This window comes from Oculina patagonica, chromosome 12, assembly GCF_052425735.1.
Source record: "Oculina patagonica isolate OP01 chromosome 12, crgOcupat, whole genome shotgun sequence".
In the NCBI taxonomy this organism is placed as follows: Eukaryota; Metazoa; Cnidaria; class Anthozoa; order Scleractinia; family Oculinidae; genus Oculina; species Oculina patagonica.
Genome location: NC_135769.1, coordinates 21,741,756 through 21,762,560, shown reverse-complemented (window position 1 = coordinate 21,762,560; position 20,805 = coordinate 21,741,756). Strand labels below are relative to the sequence as shown.

Below are 20,805 nucleotides of genomic sequence, written 5' to 3'. Positions count from 1 at the left end.
TGGCCAATTCTCACCACTGTTACTCCGCCAAATACTCGCGAACGCTGTGCTGTCGATAAAGACTGGTGCCGTATCATCGTCTAACTCGTTTAATAATCCAAGAAAGATCCCAGAGGGTGTATTTGTCGTGTGTGACCACTTTCTGCAGGATAACCGTAGACGACTAGCAAGCATCTGTGAGAAGAACAAAGCCTGTAAAGGCTGCGAGAATCGTTCAAGACTGAAGCTTAAGTACGCTGTCTGGAGTGATAACAGCAAACAGTGGGAGCTAATAAGGCCATATCCTGCTGAAAGGGTCAAAGCAAATGTTGCGTTCAAGGAGTGTGCGCAGTATTCCAGTAATAGGCCATGCCCAAAGACAGAGTGCTCATTTGCTCACGGTCCACAAGAGTTATTAATGTGGACCATGGAAAGGGAAGGAAGTAAGTTTTTTTAGGAAACTACCAGATCCTATGTTGCCTTATATTGAATTAAATAAAAGATAATAAAATATAATTCGATTATCGCGTCCACCACACTCGTTTTAGTACTATGCGCAAAACAATTCAGTAGCTATTGCGAGAAATGTTTGGCTTGCAGAAAGAACACCGATTTAACATGACAAGAATTACCCTACATCAAAATGCAAACATTCGATTAATTGAGAGTGTATTAAAGTAATAGCGAGTAGCTCTATGATTAATAGAAATGTATTTTGATATCAGCCATTAACTGAAAGAGTATGAGTGGGGTGATTTAGTTTTTAAAGACCTTTTTGTTAACATTCAGTTCCCCTATTAAGCTTCTTACGTCAGAGGAGACCGAAAAGTTGTATTGCGGTCGTGTATTGTAAAATGTACGTTCGTTTTAACTGTCGGTTTCCCTTCTCGCCCTCTTAAAAAACTGCATCTCGCATATAAGAATTTCAACTTGCGGAAGCGCTTTTTACAGGCCATGGCTAGCCGAATTACTTTTTAGAAAACCAAAAACAAGCCCGGGATACCGCAACTTATTTTTTAAAAAGTGGTCTGTAGTAAAAATGGAAAATCCACAGTAATAAAAATAATAATAATAATTTTGATTTTTTTTTCTCTTATAACCTAGTTCTCCCTTCACCTCATGAAACTCTTACTGGTTCATCTGGAAGTAGGCAATCGACTTCAACGGGAGCATCCTCAGCCACGCAGCCTGCAGTACAGCTTCGGTACAGACCTTCTCCACCAGGAGTTACAGATGGATCATATAGATTATGCAGAAGGTATGATAACTAACTTTTTTAAACTGGATTTGAGGTAAGCGGATATAGATCAAGGCGAAATTTTAGCATCTTGTAACTAGTATACTAAGAGTGTTACACAAGTTAGCTATCCCTGCGACACTTATACTAGTGTTTATAAACGTTTTCTTGAGTTGGCTTCTTTGTTTTGTTTTGTTTCTTCGAGGTTCTATCCAGTTTATTGACAGTTGCCTTAATATTGAATATGATCAGTTCTTCTTCTGCTAGTAATTCTTGAGCTGAAAATGTTCTAAAATAGTCGCTGCTACACGAATAATTACTTTGTCAGCACAGGCAAAACAAAAACAAAAATGTCAGATCACCAGTGCGCCGTAACCAACCTCACATTGGCAACGCAACAGCTGAAAAATTACTATAAAAATGTCACGAAGAAATCAAGTGAGTTGAATTGTTTATAGCAAAGGAAGTAATCGTCCTTAATCTTGTTTTGGGTAATATTGACTTCAAGTGAGACTTTGTACTTGACAAAATCGGAACAACAGGATTCACCTTCATGCTGTAGGAGAGAAAAAAACGCTTGTGTAGCCACAGACGAAGAAGCTTATGAATAGCATTTACTGCATTTGCGTTTGTTTTATTGTCGTCTATACTTGTTTCACTTTAACGAGCTGACTTAAAGCTATTTCTTCAACCTTCGCGACGACAGTTTTAAGTTAAACGCCCGGGGGGGGGGGGGTACTCCCTATAATGGCCTATACGGAGAGGCTCCGCCCGAAAGGGGTACCTTTTTCAGGCTTCAGGTATATAAAAGGGTAGGGATTTCACGAGTTTAAGTATATGCAAGGGTATGGAAATCTGTCATTTGGCTATTTAAAAGTGCCTTTTATTAAAATATTTCGAACAGACGCAATTTATGGCTGTATTATTTTAATTTATTAAGCGCTACATAAAAATGACAAGAAAACGTCCTATTTTAAGTACACGCCATGTCTCTTAGGTATACGAAAGGGGTACAATTTCTGTCAAAAATGGTACATAAAAGGGTAAGGGGTTAGAACTTGGGGCGGAGCCTCCCCGTATAAAACTTTTTTGAGTAACGACCTTGTCGGGATTACTGTGTTTACGTATGCGACAAAGTAATTGCAACATTTACACACCCATTCATAAATGGCATCCAATTCAAAATTAGCAGGCATTGTCTGGGGACTAGATAGCTACATCCTCGTTTTAACGTGGCTATGGGGTAGTTTACGTAGGGAATGTAGTCCTACAAACAGTAGTTATGCAAATAGAACGTTTTTTGATTGATTCTATGACTTCAATCTTCATCTGATTTGCAGTTTTTACACACATGAGCGATGCAGATTTGGGAGAGGGTGCCTCTTTGCTCATAGCATTGACGAGCTTAACGAATGGAACCAAGAATACAACAGAAAGAAGAATGAGAAACTTAGAAAAGAAATCGAGGAAAAGGGAGAAGTATGGTCTTTGGAAATGGCGTCAAAGATCTTAAAAGGACCAACGGAAGATGTGAGTAAAACTATTTGGTTCTTATTTTGTAATGCAGGAAATAGAATCCCAAGCGGGATAGGGGCTCCAAGGATCAGGCATAAAAAATGCAGGTCCCCATTGCATTGCTTCTTGGCCCCAAAGAGGACGAATCGACACTTGGGGTTGGGGTCTAATTATAAAAAGGGTGTCTTGGGCTCCGATGGTGCCGGAAAAAGGCGGAACATATTCAGTAAAGATAGCAACAGTTTTCAGGTTATCCTCAACATCATAAACACAACCTCATGTACATGAAAATATAGACCTTATCACCATAAAAATAACTCCTGATAGAAAAGGAATTCAACGGTTATTCGAATACACTACTCCATTTATCGCAAATATTTATGAAAACATTAAGCTTAAGTTTTGCACTTTCATGGCTATAGAAGAGTGACTTGATGAACGATATGATCATTTTTGTACACCATTGTGACACAAGTTCTTTGAACATCTTCTTCTCTCCACAGCTAGTTGAACATCTGCCAGGAGTTTCGGTTTCCTGCACACCTCCAGAACTGACATGTAATATAAAACTTCAAGACAACAATGATACACACAAGTATCAATGGACATTTAACCTTATCTTTAAGGTCAGTGAAATTCTACGCATTCAAAGTTTGTCATCCCACTTTTAAAATGTTTATTTTTGCACTTGTAAAATGAACATGTTTCGGACATTTCTCAGTTATATTTAAGTTACTGGAACGCATTTATGTAATGAGTGGCGCCTTAGATAAAGAGGAAAAAGTCGTGCAAATCTTGCAACGTAATCAGTCGCTAACATCATTCTTATCGTTAAAAGTAGGAAGTTGGGACCATTTAACATTTGAGAGAAGAATAAGGGGGGGGTGGGGGGTGTGGTAAAAACTTTTTTCGACCACCAAATAAAAATGAGAAATATCTCCCCACGAAAATGCCACTATCTTTTCTTTTTTGGCAGACTAATGAAGTAGGATACTTAGAGCACGTCCTTTTACTTCATCGATACCACAACTGCTACCAATTGTCAGAAATTTGCGTGAGGTGCTATCAAGAAACCCGAAATTATGAAAGCTACAAGCTGTGTTACACGGCCAAGCTCAAGGATTCTTGGTACCGATCTCCGCCAACAAACAGGCCGTCAGGTCGAGTAGAAATCTCTTTAACCGTCTCGTTCGAATCATCCCTGTATGGAAGCTTTGATCAGGTGGTTCTATTCGACTTTGGGAAAAAGCCGTATCTGGTACAGAAGCTTAACGCTGATGTTATGAGCGAAGCGTTGTCTCAAACGCCCATTGTTCTGGAGCATGACACCGCGTCTGTGCAAGCAATCTGGGAAGAAAATTCCATGGAAGTGGTGAGGTTCGTTCACGGGACGAGCGAAGCTCTTCAGGCAGAACACTTGTCAAGAACGTACAGTCTTCCTAAGCAAGTGGAAATCACAGCTGAGACCTTCAATCCTGGCGTCTATAAAAGAATGATGCATCAATTACTATTTGTGGAGGAAGGATTCATGAGGGATGAGATTTCAAGGTAAGCGAATTGAATATGTTTCAATCATTTCCGTAATGCACTTTCTGAAATCCAAAAAAGGCATTCATTCACTGAGTCGAAAATGATGATTTTGTTATTGATACAATCCTCCTTCCTATGCTCAAACGGCTACGTTGACGGTACATATTCGGAATATCAGCGAAGCTTAATCTTATTAAGACACAAAGCAAAAAAATACCATGCAAGATTTATCATGCATTTAGAAGAGTTTCGACAAAAGGCAGAAATTACTCCGTAGCACCACTTACGTGTTGATTTTATATAACAAATAAAGGCATAGCCAAGACTAAAAGATGGAATGCGGTGTTGAGGAAATAACATGACAGCGTGACATGTGGCATGGCACGTGACATGACTCGCACTGAGAAGAAAAAATATATATTAGTACCAAAGTTGTGGAAAAGGCATGTTTAGGAAACTTGGTAATAACTTAACGCTCGATACATCAGCTGCTAAATTCTAACTTAAAAAACCGAAGCTTGTTCCAGGCGTTCGGTTAGTTGGGAATCAGCGTGAAAAACGGCGAGACCATTACTTTACCTTGACAACGCCAAGTAATGATACAGAATTAACGTGCTTCTGTTTGTATAGGTATACCCTGAATAACACTCAATTACATGCTCAGTGGAACATTTTCGATGAAATGTCTGGAATGAAGTGTGCTGTTGATGGTGAACTGTTTGGTGTCCTCCACCTACAAGAGGAAGATGCACTTAGACCTGATGATGCTGCTGGTCGTCTTCTGTACCGTAACGTCAGCTCTGTGTGGCTCCAGCTGGTCGACAGTATCTCTAACAAAGTATACGAAGCTCCTGTGGAGAAAGTGGAGAGTGAATGTGTTGTGTTGAGGCTTTCTTCCAAGATGTGCTCCGACCTTAACCTATATGATACTTGTGATGCCGCTGTTAATGCCCAGTTCCAGCTGAATCGGTGGCCTCTTTGTCAAATGCACGCAGCTATTGACAGGCTTACCAAAGGGCAGTTACGCCTTATTTTCCCAGAGCCAAGAACTGAAACTGTCAAAAGTGAAGTAAGCCATTATGTCCCTTTTTAACCAATAAGCCTAAAATCATAGGTTATGATATGACAGAGCCCAGCTTAATGTCTAGCGGGATGTTTAGTTATAGGTTGAACTTGACAAATACTTTTAGTATTTTGCGTGTAAATGAAACATAACCTATCACTTAGCTTCTCGTAGAGTTACGTTTTGGTCAAGAAAATTATATAATAGTGTAAAGGACTCAATTAAATCTGGAAGCTATTTTTATTCCTAAAAAGACTTTCAAATATTTTATGTACCTTAACGGATTGTTCCCCTACTTTTAAATTATTACGTTTTGCCTTGCCAATATATCTTAAGAGTAATGAGTATTGAAATATTAAATTACAGATTAAAATCCGTTGGCAATGGCTTCTTGACGACCGGCTAAATGCGAATCAAAAGAAAGTCATTGAGCGGATTGCTATTCCAGAGTATAACGCCCCTCCCCTGGTAGTGTTTGGGCCTTTTGGGACAGGAAAGACGTTTACTCTGTATCAAGCTGTTCGTCTTCTGGTGCAAGTGGACAAATCTCACAGAATCCTGCTGTGTACCCATTCCAACCGTGCAGCAGATATCCACGTGGAGTTGTTACATGACTACTTGACTAACAAATACGGTATACCTGCTGCAAAGCCTTTGAGGGTTTATCAGCCTATGAGAAGGTAGGGTTAGAATATGATAACGAAGTCGCATATACATGGTTAAATAAATGCTACAATGTAGGTCAGCCTTAGTTGTGAAACATACTCAAAAGAGCATGACGTGGGGGAGGGGGGCAGCAGTCAGTTTCAGTTTTATTTGTATGTAGGTAAGTCTTCCAACACTTCTGACGATGCAGTGAGGCTTAATTGTTATACTAGCTGCTACGAAAAACGACTATGGATTGAGGTCAAACATTGTTTGTGTTGTTATTTTAATAAGTATGGTCCAGTGCCTAAGTTGCAATCTAATTGCCTACGAAAGCTACGAAAGCACCTTCTATCGATTAGTACAAGGCTTTCGGGTACCACGCCCAATTTTTCATCGATGATAGAGGCTCAGCAATATAACTATAGCCATTTGTACATCAAACATCTTCATCTCTACTGAAAATATTTTAGTAACAACCATGTTTATCCGAAATAACGTTAATTCTTCTTCTTTCATTACCAATGATAGATTGGAAACGGCATCCGAGATAGCAAGGAGAATATTGTTTAATCAAAGATGACATGTTTGTGTTGCCTTCTCGTGACGATCTCGTTGAACGTCGTGTAGTGGTGACAACGCTAAGTACATCGCAAGTGCTTCTCGATCTGCAAGTGTTACATGGATTCTTCACTCACATTCTAATTGACGAGGCCGCCCAAGCTCTTGAACCCGAGGCGCTGACTCCACTGATCTTTGCAGGACCAAACACAAAGGTGGTCTTTACGGGTGATCACATGCAGGTAATGCAGATTAAAAGGTGATTTGGGTCCAGTTTTTCCAGTTAAATCCGTTGGCTTGTTATCTACTAGCTAGTTGTTCTAGACTTGGCCTGTAGTCGATTCTTCTTAAAATGCATAAGAATATGCCGGGCTGCCACCACATTACGGTGTAACGCAAACAAAACTAAAAGAAACGAACTGGAACGAAGCAATTTGATTTTTTATCAAACGGAGGCAAATGAGCGTGGCTTTGAGTTGGTTTTGCAAAGACACACGCAAAGCAAAGCGTACGGATAGCTAGCAGCGTTTTTCACTGTACATCACTCGCTTTTCAGCATTCGGATAGGACAATCGAACAAGGCTCTCTCCATCAAAAAAAACGTTTGGCGAGAAAACGTGCAAAGATTATTTTGATTCTTTCAATTACTATGATTCAAAACGCAAACGCTAATAATATTAGGAAAACAGTTGCTCTTTTTCTCTTTATAGATAATTTTATAGGAAAAAATATTTAAAAATCGTTGTTGAACCTTTTCTCGCAACTGTTTTTAGATGAGCCCAGAGGTTTATTCACCTCATGCAAAAGGTTTGGGCCTCCAAACGTCACTGGCTGAGAGGCTGTTTGACGTTTATGATAAACATGAGACTGGAGCGTCCAATGGCAATCCATCCGAAGATCCGAACGTCTTGTTTCTGACGGAAAATTATCGATGCCATAAGGACATCCTTCAATTCCCATCTGACAACTTCTACGGGGAAAAACTGGTTGCTCGTGGACATCAGCCAGCGCACCCAAAATACGGTCCTTTGTTATTCTTCTCCGCGCGTGGCAAAGAGAAGAAGGAGCATGACAACTCATACATCAACTTATCTGAGGTTTACGAAGTGGTAAAAAGGGTGGAGGAGATTGCTAACAGTTGGCCTTCTATTTGGGGTCCCAAGAAACTGTCTGATATAGCAGTGCTCGCCTCCTATCGTTACCAGGTAAATATTGGAATAATTCATATTACATAGCATTACATTTTATATGCTCCGCTGTCCACATCACCAAAACAATTCTAATAGTTGACTCTTTAAAGAAGCTTAACTAGATGAGTGCTAATACTTTATAATATTTGACCTTGCAACCCTCGAGTTCAATCGGATTTTTTTATATTAATTTTAAGATTAAATGATGATAGATCGTTCTGCCCACAAAAAAGCGTACAGTCGAACCTCCGTTTACGGACAGCTGGCTCTCGTAGGTGGACACCTTACGCAAGAGGAAACCTATTAATTGTCCTGGCCACAAACAAACACTACATTTCAACCTCCCAAAAGTGCATATCTCTCCTTAGCAGACACCTTTTCAGGTCCCAAGGGTCTCGGCTTACAGGAAGTTCGACTGTATTTATTATCTTTACACACAATTTAACATAGTCATTGCTAGTTTAAACTAATGCAATATTTAATGCCCAGGTACAGGCAATACGAAACAGCCTACGAAAGAACAAAGACCTCACGGATGTAAAGGTGGATACAATTCATAACGTTCAAGGTACGTTTTACTCATCCTTAAGTTAAAATCAGTTAGAAAAATCCTAGAAAACCGTTACGTTGATCGGTTACTTAATATAAACCCCCTAACCTAGGCCACAGGGAAGCCGTTTTGCTCCGACGTATCAGAGTGGCTCCTTTGCTGGCTGTTTCCTGCGTCCCTTTGGCCTTCTGGGCCGCTTCGCTCCGGGGTTGACGGTTCCGTGCTCGCGGGTTCGCTCGGCGGGGTCTCCGGGGTCATCTGTGGTCTGCGACGGTGCGGGGGCGGTGGGGCCGTTCTGGTTCTGTCGCCCTGTTCTCTCGCTTCTGGCCGTTTTCTTTTCCGCCTCGCTGGCTGATCGCTTGTCTGCTGTCGCCCGTTCTCGGTGTCTTGTGTTCCTGGGCGTCTCGCGCGGCGGCTCGAGGGGTGCGCGGGAGTTGTGCAGCATCCTTCGCTCGGCGGCGTCCACTTCCCGCTTCTTTTTGTCTTCTGTCATTCTCCCCCCCGTCAGGTCATTTCTTGAAGGACGTAGGGCTAACGATTGAAACTTCAGGTTTTCCAAATTCGCTTCGGCGGCCGGTTATTTACCTACATGACAGAGCTTCAAGTTGATAATGACTACCTGCCCACCCACGAAGTAATTGGTAACTTTAATCCCAGTAATTATAGGTGTTACGAAACGTAACGTAAACTCTAAATAATTTACAGAATGCTAACCAGTTGCTTGCTTTCCATTTTAGGGGAAGAATTCCGGGTACTTTTCATCAGTACCGTTCGTACATTTCACACTTGCAAGCCTCAACAGGAAGAATTATGCTCCAGTGGATCTGATCGTCAATTGTACTGGGAATTCCTGTCAGATCCAAAATTGCTGAACACAGCCGTGACTCGAGCAAGGTGCTTGGTAGCTGTAGTCGGAGATCCTGTCTCGCTATGCACAGTCGGAGAATGTCGCAGCCTCTGGAGAGACTATATCAAGAGATGCAATGACAGAGGAGGGCTTCATGGCACAACAGTGGAGGAGCTTGACAAAGAAATAAACGCGTCTATTGCTAGCATCGAGCTTAACCCAAAGGCACAGCCGTTCGTCCCAATCGAATTTACAGACGTCGGAAGAAAGTTCCACTGTAGACGAGACTGGAGGGAAAAAAGACCAGGATGACCAAGAGAATTTGGAAGAGAAAAGACGAGATGAGAATGCAGGGGAAGCTCAACTGTCCGAAATCCAGGGGAGGAAATCAGATCATCCGCAAGAAATAAGTGGAAACGTAAAGGAAAACGATACTCTGCATGGCAAAAATGACCCCTGCGTTAGCATCACGGCTCAGGACCACGAAGAAAAAGAAGATGATGAAGCTGATGAAGAGATTGCTGAATCAGTGGACTTCCAAGATAACCTTCTTGAAGATGAGACCATTTTTCCCAGAGATATGGACGAAATTATTCTGGCGTTTGTGAAAAAGTGCGAGGAAACGTTACAAATGGATGCACAACGAACATCGATGTTTGAAGATTCAGACTTTCCTACTCTACAAGCAGCGAAAGATATCAAATACCAACCTGTAGAGGAAGTGCAACATGTTCCATTCAAGAGTGGTGCAGACATGAAGGATCTTTTCCCAGAAGTACGAGTTGTAAACGGTCGCGTCGAAGTACGTCTTACAAATATTGGCTTTTATACCTCTCCCTCGGAAAGGGCTAAGCAAATCATGATTTCCTCTAAGCAACAGGAATTCCTGGATCCGTCAGTCTTATTGAGGCTTCTTAAAGAGGAACCACAGAAATACGTGGTCTGCAATCTTCGCCTCAGTCCGGAAAAGTCCCAAGTAGGATATGCAGAGATAGAAGATACAAAGACACCAGCCATTCATATCAAGGGAAGGATCCGCCAAGCATTTGATAAAGACAAGGTTGTTGTGGAGTTGGCAAAAAAGAAAGTTCGTTCAAAGGCCGAAGACAGCGAGCCTCCAGTCCAAGGCAAGGTCGTTGGTAAGTATATGCAGTTCTTTTACTACTATCATCGCTCAAAATGCAGTGGCTTTCTGCAACGTTTTAAGATATTCTAGCCGGTAGCAACTTTAAACACTTGTTAGGAAACAACACCAAAACCAAAGAAAATGACCTGTAGATGACAAAAACGGCTTGTATTACGTTTCCCTTAACTTTTTAAATTTTGACGTCAGACGTCTAGGCGTTTGGTTGGCAGCAGTTGAATTTTTAACCTTTCTAAGAAGAGATTTGAATGTTATCAAGGCTGAGTCAGCTAACCAGTTGTGAGAGAGTAGGTAGTTATTGTTTTGCATGATTTCAAAAGGATCTACACTGTAAGTATTTGTCGCGAAGAACAATTGCGTTCATGGTGGGTGTTGTTCGAATTCAAAACTAATGCAAGTATCCTGGTTGGGACGAAAAATACACATTCTAAAACAAGACGTATCCTGTTTAATTCTTTAATTTATACGTAGTTGTCGTTTACTTAGGAAGATTGATTTTCTCTTTATTCAGGTGTTTTGGAACACATCATTAGTCCACACGAACGTCAGTTTGTATGTACTACAGATTATGAAAATCCTGCCCTGATGGTACCTATCAACAAGTCGGCCGCCAAACTGGTCAACCTAACCGATAAGAGCTGCAAAGACATTCCAATCTACAAAAAGGATCAAAATGAGAGGGCTACACAAGTCAGGATGATGAAAAGAGAGAAGGTCCTTAGTGGGAAGTACTTGTTTGTTGTCAAGTACCTTCAATGGAGAAGAGACTTCAGGTACCCTCTCGGAATTGTCGTGAGAACCCTGCCCAGAGGAGACGACTTGAAAAGTAGCATGGAAATTGCCTACGCCGAGCATGGTATAAGAAGGGTTTTTAAGGAAGAAACCAGGAAATATGTCAAGGACAAGTTCCCACCAGAATGGTCTATTCCTGAGACAGAGCGCACTAATCGAACAAAGGTTGCCAAGGCTATTACCATTGATCCTCCTACGTCCTTGGATCTTGATGACGCCCTGACAATAGAAAGGGCATCTCCGTCAACCTTCATGGTAGGAATACACATTGCTGATGTCAGTTTCTTTGTAAAACCAAACAGCCCCTTAGATCATGAGGCTTTTCTGCGTTGCACTTCTTATTATCCAGGTGAAGGGCAAGAAAATGTCCCAATGCTTCCGCGTGAGCTGAGTGAAAATTTTTGCAGTCTTCTGCCCAGTGAAGATCGGCTAGCAGTGTCCGTGTTTGTCACCCTAGACGAAGAAGGAAGGATTGCTGATGAGCCAAGCATTAAACGCACGATTGTTCGATCCTATTGTAGGTTGAGTTACGCTGAGGCTCAAATGGTTATTCGTGGTTCCAGCGTCTCAAGTACCGGACACATTCCAGAAGAAATCGTGGAGAAAATTATGCAATTGAGCTCCCTGGCACAAAAAAGAAGATTCCTTCGTTTAGGAGATTCTGCCTTAGATCACTGGCAAAACAGTGGAAGTGGTGAATGCTTTGAAGCGCATGAGCTCGTAGAAGAAATGATGACTCTTGCTAACGAAGAAATCGCTAAACGTTTGTCACAAAAGAGCTCCAAATTGGCGCCTCTCAGAATTCAGCTACCTCCAAAAGACCACAGACTTGCTGAGTGGATCGAAATGCACGGCAAGTACGCAAGATTGTCACTTAAGTTTTCAGATATGTTCAAGGATGAAGCCACTGAGACCTCGCCACTGAGCATGCTTCACGACGAGAAGACTAAGTTCAAAATCCAGAGGTCGGTTTGGGTTGCAATATGTCAAGCAGTTGAGTCAAGCGAATTAACCAGGCTCTACCACCTGATTTGCAACGAGAACAACCATCCTCAACTTGCCGCAGCCATGTCCCATTTTCGACGAATCCAGTCTGAGGCTAGGTACGTTTGTGAAGGAGATCAACCACCTGACAACGTCTTGCACTACTCCCTTAGAATGCGCTGCTACACGCACTTCACATCTCCAATAAGGCGATACATTGATATCGTAGTACATCGACTTCTTCTTGATTTGCAGTCTAAAAGCTGCTTTGCTGAAAATGTTTCTAAAGATGACATAACGAAAGTGTGTCGCCGTTCTACTTTCATGCAAGACAACGCACGAAAATTTGACAAGAATTGCAAGAGGGTCCACATGGCATACCAGCTTCAACAGCGATGCCGTGAGACGCGTGTTTTCATTGAATCCATGGATTATCAGTCAATTAGTCTTCATATTTCCAACCAAGAAGACGATCACTTAGCAAATAAACAGAAAAGGATGCTTCTAAGCCATCTCAATCCAGTGGCCTTGAGAGAAGAAGAGGAAAGTAAGGAAAATGAGAAGGCGATCGTTCTCAAATGGAAATTTCGAAAGTATGTAGCACCAGATACCATAGGCAACATCGAGAAAGTGGGCAACGTGGACCACGATGGTGTTGGTGAAGTGGCAACGATTCCCTCGGATATTTGGCTTCAAGTACTGGATGCCGTCAAAACCAAGGATGAAGCTAAGCTGACGACCATTATCACTCAAACAGAAGCGAAATTGGGTATCATGTCTTCTATGCACGGAAAGGACAAACCAACTCAAACCACATCACCTCACAATGTTCGTGGTGTGCCTTACAAGCATCCTCATCATAATGACGAGGCAGCACCGTCATCCGAAGAGGCGGTTGACCATTTTTATGAAAAGACCATCGCACTGAGGAGGTACGATTTCGTTTCTGTTCAGCTCTGCCCTCACATGACACGGGGAATTCTGCAGCCTGATATTCAAATGTTCAAGGTAAATACCCACCTCACTATTTGCATCGAGCACCGAAGATACCCGCGGGAGTCGTTTGCACACACAGCCAGACACCAGGCATCAAGAGAACGGTATGGAACCATTGATGAATATATAAGGGCTTGGAAACCAGTGCTTGCAATGGAGGCTGCGACGGAAGCCGTCAAAGAAAACGATGGATTTGTCATTGAAGACCTTAACGTGATGTGGGAACAAGAGCTCGAGGATGACCCTGTGAATGGATTATTCACTCTTCCTTCAAGCTACTGTGGTAGCCGACAGCTGAATTTTTATTTGGGGGACCTTGTTTGCATCCGTGTACCATACTGCGACACTAGCACGGTTTCTAGTGATGAAACTTTAAATGAGGCAAAGGTAATTATGCCGCTTATTTGGTTTTTGCACAAAAATTGTCTTTTTGATAAGGTGTTTATTTCATTTCTTTGTTATTTCTACAGCCCTGTGCAGACGATCCGCGTGTTGATGAAAGCAAAAAGGCTCCTGATTTCTGGGTGGCGCATTGCATCATCAAAAAGGCAGCCCACATAAAAGAAATAAAGACAGTCGAAGTAATTTTTGAGGTCCATCAGACGTCATCAAACATTCCAGACTGGCTCACAAACGGAAAAAGTCATAGAAGTACTTTTGAACTCATCCATAGATCACTTCCTCAAAGGTACGATAGATTAAAATGTTATATGTGTGATACTAACAGTATATAAGTATTCAATTGATTTCCCTTGTTTAAAACAATTTTTTAAAGTTATGAGAATATAAATGTGGTATTGTTCTGTGAGAATATTATGAATCAACCATTTATTATGATAAACAATATGCGATCTTTTGTCATTAAGATTGAAAGGTTAAACCATAAATTTTTTATTCCATCGTCGACTAGGAAAAATTATCTGATAAAGGGGGCACGTGTGTACAAAACCTGACTAAAATGCCATTCTGAGCTGAGTATGTAAGAAATTAAAAAAAAATGTGCGAGTGCAAGCCGCGGACAAGTGTTAGTCTCGTGTTCACCACGCCTATTTTGATCTTGAAGTACGGCTGTGCAGTTTAGTTTCAACTTTTATTGGTTTGCTGCAAATTTCAGTGTTAGTCTCGTGTTCACCACGCCTATTTTGATCTTGAAGTACGGCTGTGCAGTTTAGTTTCAACTTTTATTGGTTTGCTGCAAATTTCAGTTTTGAATTAACTTTTAAATGACAAACACAAAAAATTTGATGTTCACAATAGAAACTAGAACACTTAAGTTGTACTGCATGGTTTTATGATAACGAGTATAATACATTTGTTTTGCAATACCGTGTATCTCTCAGAAATAAAAACTACAAACATAATAGAGATATAAAATAAAATTTCAAGTTTTTGAATTAAGACAAGTATTTGAAATAAACATGCCTTAACTGGTTTCCTTTCGGTTTTCTAGGCGAATGTATGCAGCCCTGTGCAATAATCTGAAAGATTCATTGGAACTAGTTCATGCCATTTGTAAGGGAGAAGAACCGTCGAAAGGTATCTGTTGTTATTTTCACTTCGCCTACTCTTCAAATTTAACTATCTATCTATAAACTATCTATCTATTAGATAATGCAATAATGTCATAGTCGTCGACATCATCATCAACATCATCATCATCGCTATGATCATCATCATCAATATAATCGTTATCGTCGTTATCGTCATAAAATATTCCATTTATCTTTCTTTAGAAAATTATGGCGATGAGCACCCATCCAACTTGTTCCTGGTTCAACATGGATTTCAAAAGCTGAATCGATATCAGGAGATCGCAGTCAAGGCAGCGCTCTCCGAGCCATTTACACTGATTCAGGGCCCACCGGGTATGTTATTAGCGCCACATTATCATTGTCAATCATGATCCAGAAGATGTTATGGACAGTAGTATAGATTGAGTGCTGTACATGCATAGGATTTTTGTGAGCTTTTTCAGTTCGCTCAGTTATAAAGACCCGGACACACGCAGCAACACTGCGCGCGATATTGTACAAAGCAGCTTTCGTCGGCGTCGCCACACACTTTAACATTTTTTTTTAAACGTTGCCGACGCAGTGAACCGTGTTGCCATGGGAATGCTACTCTAATTTTTTTGTTTACTCAGGTACTGGTAAAACCGTAACGGGAGTACACATCGCATACTGGTTCGCAGAAAGAAACAAACGGTTAAAATCGTACAAGGTTTCGGAAAAAGACACTGGAGAATCTGAATGCGATGGAGCTTACAAGGCACCACCTCAAGTTATATATTGTGGGCCGTCTAACAAATCTGTAGATGTGGTCACAGGTAGGTTATACCTCCTTCGTTTCCTAACCTATTGATTAAAGAGTGTGTTCTAAGATCGTTTGGACTAGCAAGAAGTACCGACGAGTTTTAGATTATCTTTGCACAATCACAAATGGCGCGAAGACCAGGAAAGTTTTTTATTTAGTTTTTCTTAATCAGAGTCTGCCACGACCTAAACTAAGCAAGCAACATCCCTGCGGGTTCATCTAACGTCCTTCCCACCAGATTCTTGTTTATTTTCACGTTAAAGTGACTAAATCAATCGCATTGCTTCTCCCAATTTGAGCGCCTAAGTATGTAAAGAAGGGCCTTCACTGACATTTAGCTTACAATCACTTTTTTAGTATCGTAATACAATTTATCCAAGACATCCCGAAAGACAGCTATGCATACCAGATAATCTATAATTTAATCTTGAATGCTCCCATGGGCGTTAATTCTTGTGTCGCCTTTCTGTCGAGACTGTTCACATCTACTTAGAAAGATGACTTTCCATTGCACAATCATAACAACACGGAATCTATTTACCTGAAACTGTAGTCGTAATGTCCTGGTCTTCTTTTTTCCCAGAGTATCTTTTGAGGATTCCTAATCTGAAAGTTCTCCGAGTTTACAGTGATCAAATTGAGCAGAAGGAATTTCCAACCCCAAATAAGCTGAAGCCACCCAGAGCAGCAAGAAGTGACGAAGAGCTAAAGATTTCCAGCGACAAAATAAGACATGTGTCTCTTCATCACGTGATTCGGGGGCCTGAATGCCCCTATTCACAGGAGCTGCGACAATTTGAGGAAGGCTTCGCCCAGAGCAAAGCAAAGGGTGAAAATATAAGCCAAAAGGAAGTTACTGAATATTGCAAAGTGAGTGAAACGGTAAAATCTGAAATGACCAGATGAATAATAACTTGAAACCTACGAGATGACCGCAGAAAAATTCAAGTAAAAGAGAACTAGGAAAGCTAAAGGAACTTGGATCGGGTTGAACATTTAGATTAGTAAGGAGAAAGAATGACTTAAGGAGGTGTATTTAGACGACTTCTTTGATGTCGTTGCACACCACTCTTTCTCCATGGACGGGAAGGAAAAGTTTGACAAGTTAGAGCTCTTCTGCTCTTCCAAATCCCTAAACAAAAATCAGATTATTCATTAGTTATTATTGATGTTGGCAGCGTCTAAATTTATGGTAAATACTAAGGAAATCGAATTGGTTATTGCGATTACTAGAGATGTTTTAAGTCAGTGACAAATGTTTCTAAGTATAGAAAGGGTTAACTTGCAATTTTCAGCGTTACCAAAAGTTTACTGATTGTGTTAGCTCCATCACGCGATACAATCGTGTTCTTTTTCTTTTTAACTTTTATAGTGTTATTTTGAAATTATTCTGTAAGTCTCTTCAAACATTCCTATTAGAAAACTTCTCTCCATTTCATTTTCATCAGCTCATCGGACAAGCCGAAAAGTGGGCTCTTCAAGAATCTGGAGTTCAGATCATTCTTTGCACATGCGCAGCCTCGGGAAGTCCCAGAATGACCACTTCCTGTGACAACATCCAGCAGTGCATTGTGGATGAATGCGGCATGTGCATGGAACCTGAGTCACTCGTGCCAATCACCTGCTCAGGGGCGCGGCAAGTGGTTCTAATTGGTGATCACAAACAGTTACAGCCCGTCATTCAGGACCATGTGGCTAAAACACTTGGTTTGAACGTGTCCATGTTCGAGAGGCATTCTAAACGAGCTAGGATGCTGGAGATTCAGTACAGAATGGTAAGAAGTGTGAAATGCATTACAATCACAATAAACGTCCGTTTAAAGGATGCTGCATATCCAAATTACATATATAAGTACAGTGAAACCTCGATATAACGAATGGCCAAGGTACTGGCAAAATATGTTCGCTATAACGAGGTTTCGTTATATAGAGGTTCTTTTCCATATAATTATTTTACTATTACTGGGGCGAATAATATCGTTCGTTATATCGAGGACTTCGCTATATATAGGTTCGTTAAATCGAGGTTCCACTGTATTCTAATGCCGAAAATCGAGTAAAGAACCAACTGTTTATAATCAAATCTTTTAAAACACAGTATTCAATTGCAGCCAAAAAGGTATATAAAGGATCCAAAAAGTTCCACAAGGAAATCGAAAATAGAAAGATACGTTTTATTCAGAATAAAGAAGAGTTTCCTTTATTCTTTGTTCTTGAATCACTGTTGTTTATTTTATTTCTATGGTTTTCACAAAAATCGATTCATTAACCAATTTCTTTTCTTTCTTCTTACCAGCACGATGGAATATGTCAATTCCCATCAAAACATTTCTATGATGGAAAACTTCAAACAGCTGACGTAGTTAAGTCACGTGATCCTAGCCCAGTGACTTTTTGGCCGGCGCTGGTACGTCGGCAAAGGAATCTTCCCATTGTCTTCTGTCACGTAGAGGGACAGGAAGAGTCTACTGCTATTGCTACTTCCGAGAGCAACGAAGAATCGAAGAGAAACATGAAAGAAGTCAGGAAGGTGGTATGTATATCATTTTAGTTAAGTACACTTTCATTGAAGTGTTTTCATCAACCGATCAAAGGCCGCGCTAGACATAAATTGTTACCCCCACCCCACCCCCTCCTCCCTTATCCTCACACTCGGGGGATTGGAACCAAAGCCCTTGCACGAAAATTTCGGCCAGCTATACAGGCTAAAACATGAACACTCTGCCTTTTTTCCTTTGCAGGTCCAAGTTGCAAAATACTTTGTGAACCGTTACAGGCCTAGAGTGAGCATGTCAGACGTGGTTATTTTGTCACCTTACAGAGAACAGCGCAGCAAAATCACTGAGCTTTTGAAGGGAGCGTACGATGATATCCAGGTCACTACCGTCGTTAAAAGTCAAGGTAAAGAACTTGATTTGACTCGGTTTAAACGACTAAACGCTAGAGATGTCAAAACGTTTTTTAAAATGATGAAAAAAAATTAAGAATACTGATGTTAATCAGAAAGGCTTTCTTTTCCCATTGTCTTGATTTTGCGCTTTTATCTCTTTTCAGGAAGTGAATGGGATTACGTCATCATATCTTTGGTTCGCTCGTTGAAGCGTGACGAAATAGATCCCGAGCCTTCTCTTAGCTGGCTCCGTGAACATTTGGGTTTTTTGACAGATGAACATCAAATGAACGTGGGACTCACGCGAGCTCGCAGAGGACTTTGCATTATTGGTGAGGAAAATTATTCACAGGGATTTCCCAAGGGAACACACGCTAAACGGGTGGTCGTCCGTATCTATTACTTGTCCCGTTGCCAATAAACCCCACCCTTGGCATTAATTATATATTCAAGCTCTATTTAACAGTGAGAATATGAGTCAAGGTACGAACCATATCGCTCTCTTTGAAAACGAGGGCAAGTATGGTCTTATTGTTTTAGTAGACACTCTTAAGGATTGCAGTCCAAAAGCAACATTTTTTGACGTACTTTATATCATGCTAAAAGCTGAAGTGTAATTACAGGAAACGCCTATGGGAACCCACGCTGAACGGGTGGCCTACAGTTTATATTACTTGTTCCGTTGCCACTAAAAAATGGTTGAAAGGGGTGAGAAAGAGAACAAGCAATATATTAAACCACGCATAATGACTGGAAAAATTTTGTTCAAAAGGAACAGGTCACAATTGAAGGGTTGAAGTAGGAACAATGTTATATCACTCAATACTTCCAAGAGTCCCCATAACAAGCCGTAAATTAACGAACAATTTGCGCAGCTTATGTTCGCTTAGCAGAAGTTTCCACTGACGGGACATTGGTTAACCTCCTACGTATACGCGTTTTGGGCTCATCACGTGTTTCCCCCACCCCTCTCGCGTGGAGGAGAAAAAATTGCGTGACAAGCCCAAAGAACGTTTACGTAGGAGGCTAGAGAATGGCAAGAGGGATGTCTGAAATTCGACGCAAAAATTTTCAAACTGATAGCACGTATATCCACAGGGATTCGTCTGATTGGTAGCTGCTCGGTTACGAAATTTCGCACAAAAAAAATTAAACCGGTGCCCTCAATTCATTCCCGGCGAGAAAGACGACAGATTCGACCGGATCCTTTTCAAACTGAATACTCACTTTACAGAAATTATTGGAATTTTTCAAGCTCTTTTTTCATATCATTCTTTGAAATATGATTTCCCCTATTTCTCTCCTCATTTATCATCGAGAGTAGTTTAAAACGCGAAGAAACTTTTGCCCGTGAAAAGGGACGGTTCCTTTTATTGATAATTTGCTAATAACTGTTTTATTCACTTTAGGAAACAAGCATCTTCTTGGCATGGACCCAATGTGGAAAAGTTTGCTGCAACACTATGAAGATAATCACTGCCTTGTGGATGAGACATGGCCTTGGTCGTGAAAAATTTTTACCAAGTTTCCCGTTACCGCGATCTTTGTTTCAGAGCGGTTATCGCTTGAGTGTCGAACTTTAATTCTCTTTTGCTTTAGTTTTGCATTACTAAGATTAGCTAATGATATGTATAAAAAATAATTCGCGCCACTTCCACGACCAATCAGAAGTAAAACCCAAACCAATCGTGATTCGCTTACACGCGTTTTCGCGCGCTTCGCGCTGGTTACATGTATTTGCTTTGAGGTTTGAAAGTGATTACTTTGGTTTTGGTTTACGACACTCAATCAAAAATCGCTTTATTTTAAGAAAAAGAAGTAAGATAAATAGCAATTACAAGGAACAGTTGAGTGAAACAAGCAAACAATTTTGCTTTAACTTCTTGTTGCGGGTCTTTAAAGAGAGTTATGGTTTTAAGCAACGAGGAGGAGACAAGAGGATGGAAGGATTGCGAGCGTTGAGAATAGTCTAGTGAATTCACTTCAACAGTAATAAAAGTCATGTTATATTTTGTATGGCATTTAACTTTATATTTTTATAACATTTTAGCTTAATGGATTATTACAGATTTTTAGTATGAGAAATTAAAAACTAAGGAGCGAGCAGGGTCTTTAAATACCAAAACTGGATATTTTTGGTGGAAGTGCATTTCAGGGACTAATGAATCGGTCCAGCTGCTATATAATAATGTTAGGTAGGTTTACCAGCTGTTATAGAAGTGATTTCAAGCTATATGCGCATTGTTTTTTCATTAAAAAAAGTGAGCAAAATGTCACCGGTGGCTCATTCATTCTTATCAAGGTCGTACATTTACTACATTTTCGTTATATTTTAGGGAGAGGTAAACAGTTAATTAACATTCTTTCAGTCCAAAGTTCGACGCATCAATTATCTTCACTGTTAGCTTACTGCGCAGGTGCAAGAGGTAAATATTGGGCGCGCTTGAGAGGATTAAACGTGAGTGCGAAGTTTTTCTTCGCGCGCGCGCCTCCTGTATGTACTTTGCGTCCGCTTTACATGGTTTACTTTTCTTCACAGATACGTTAAAAGAATTTGGTGATTTATCAT

The 20,805-nt window shown here is 40.7% G+C and overlaps 1 protein-coding gene across 1 annotated transcript in view; it reads left to right on the top strand.

The window, feature by feature from the left end:
• The window catches only part of LOC144633483 (3'-5' exoribonuclease HELZ2-like), a 40,356-nt gene extending 19,844 nt beyond the window's left edge, over positions 1–20,512 (top strand). Inside the window, 24 exon segments of the mRNA XM_078492340.1 lie at positions 58–422; positions 1,084–1,237; positions 2,557–2,746; positions 3,235–3,357; positions 3,708–4,279; positions 4,892–5,330; positions 5,691–6,004; positions 6,501–6,531; positions 6,533–6,772; positions 7,304–7,735; positions 8,210–8,288; positions 9,008–9,360; positions 9,362–10,256; positions 10,773–13,420; positions 13,504–13,721; positions 14,484–14,569; positions 14,767–14,898; positions 15,177–15,359; positions 15,930–16,216; positions 16,795–17,121; positions 17,643–17,879; positions 18,088–18,247; positions 18,401–18,568; positions 19,646–20,512. Of these exon segments, the coding sequence (XP_078348466.1) occupies positions 58–422; positions 1,084–1,237; positions 2,557–2,746; positions 3,235–3,357; positions 3,708–4,279; positions 4,892–5,330; positions 5,691–6,004; positions 6,501–6,531; positions 6,533–6,772; positions 7,304–7,735; positions 8,210–8,288; positions 9,008–9,360; positions 9,362–10,256; positions 10,773–13,420; positions 13,504–13,721; positions 14,484–14,569; positions 14,767–14,898; positions 15,177–15,359; positions 15,930–16,216; positions 16,795–17,121; positions 17,643–17,879; positions 18,088–18,247; positions 18,401–18,568; positions 19,646–19,746 (8,734 nt within the window). The 3' untranslated portion in view covers positions 19,747–20,512.
• The last annotated feature ends 293 nt before the right edge of the window (positions 20,513–20,805 follow it).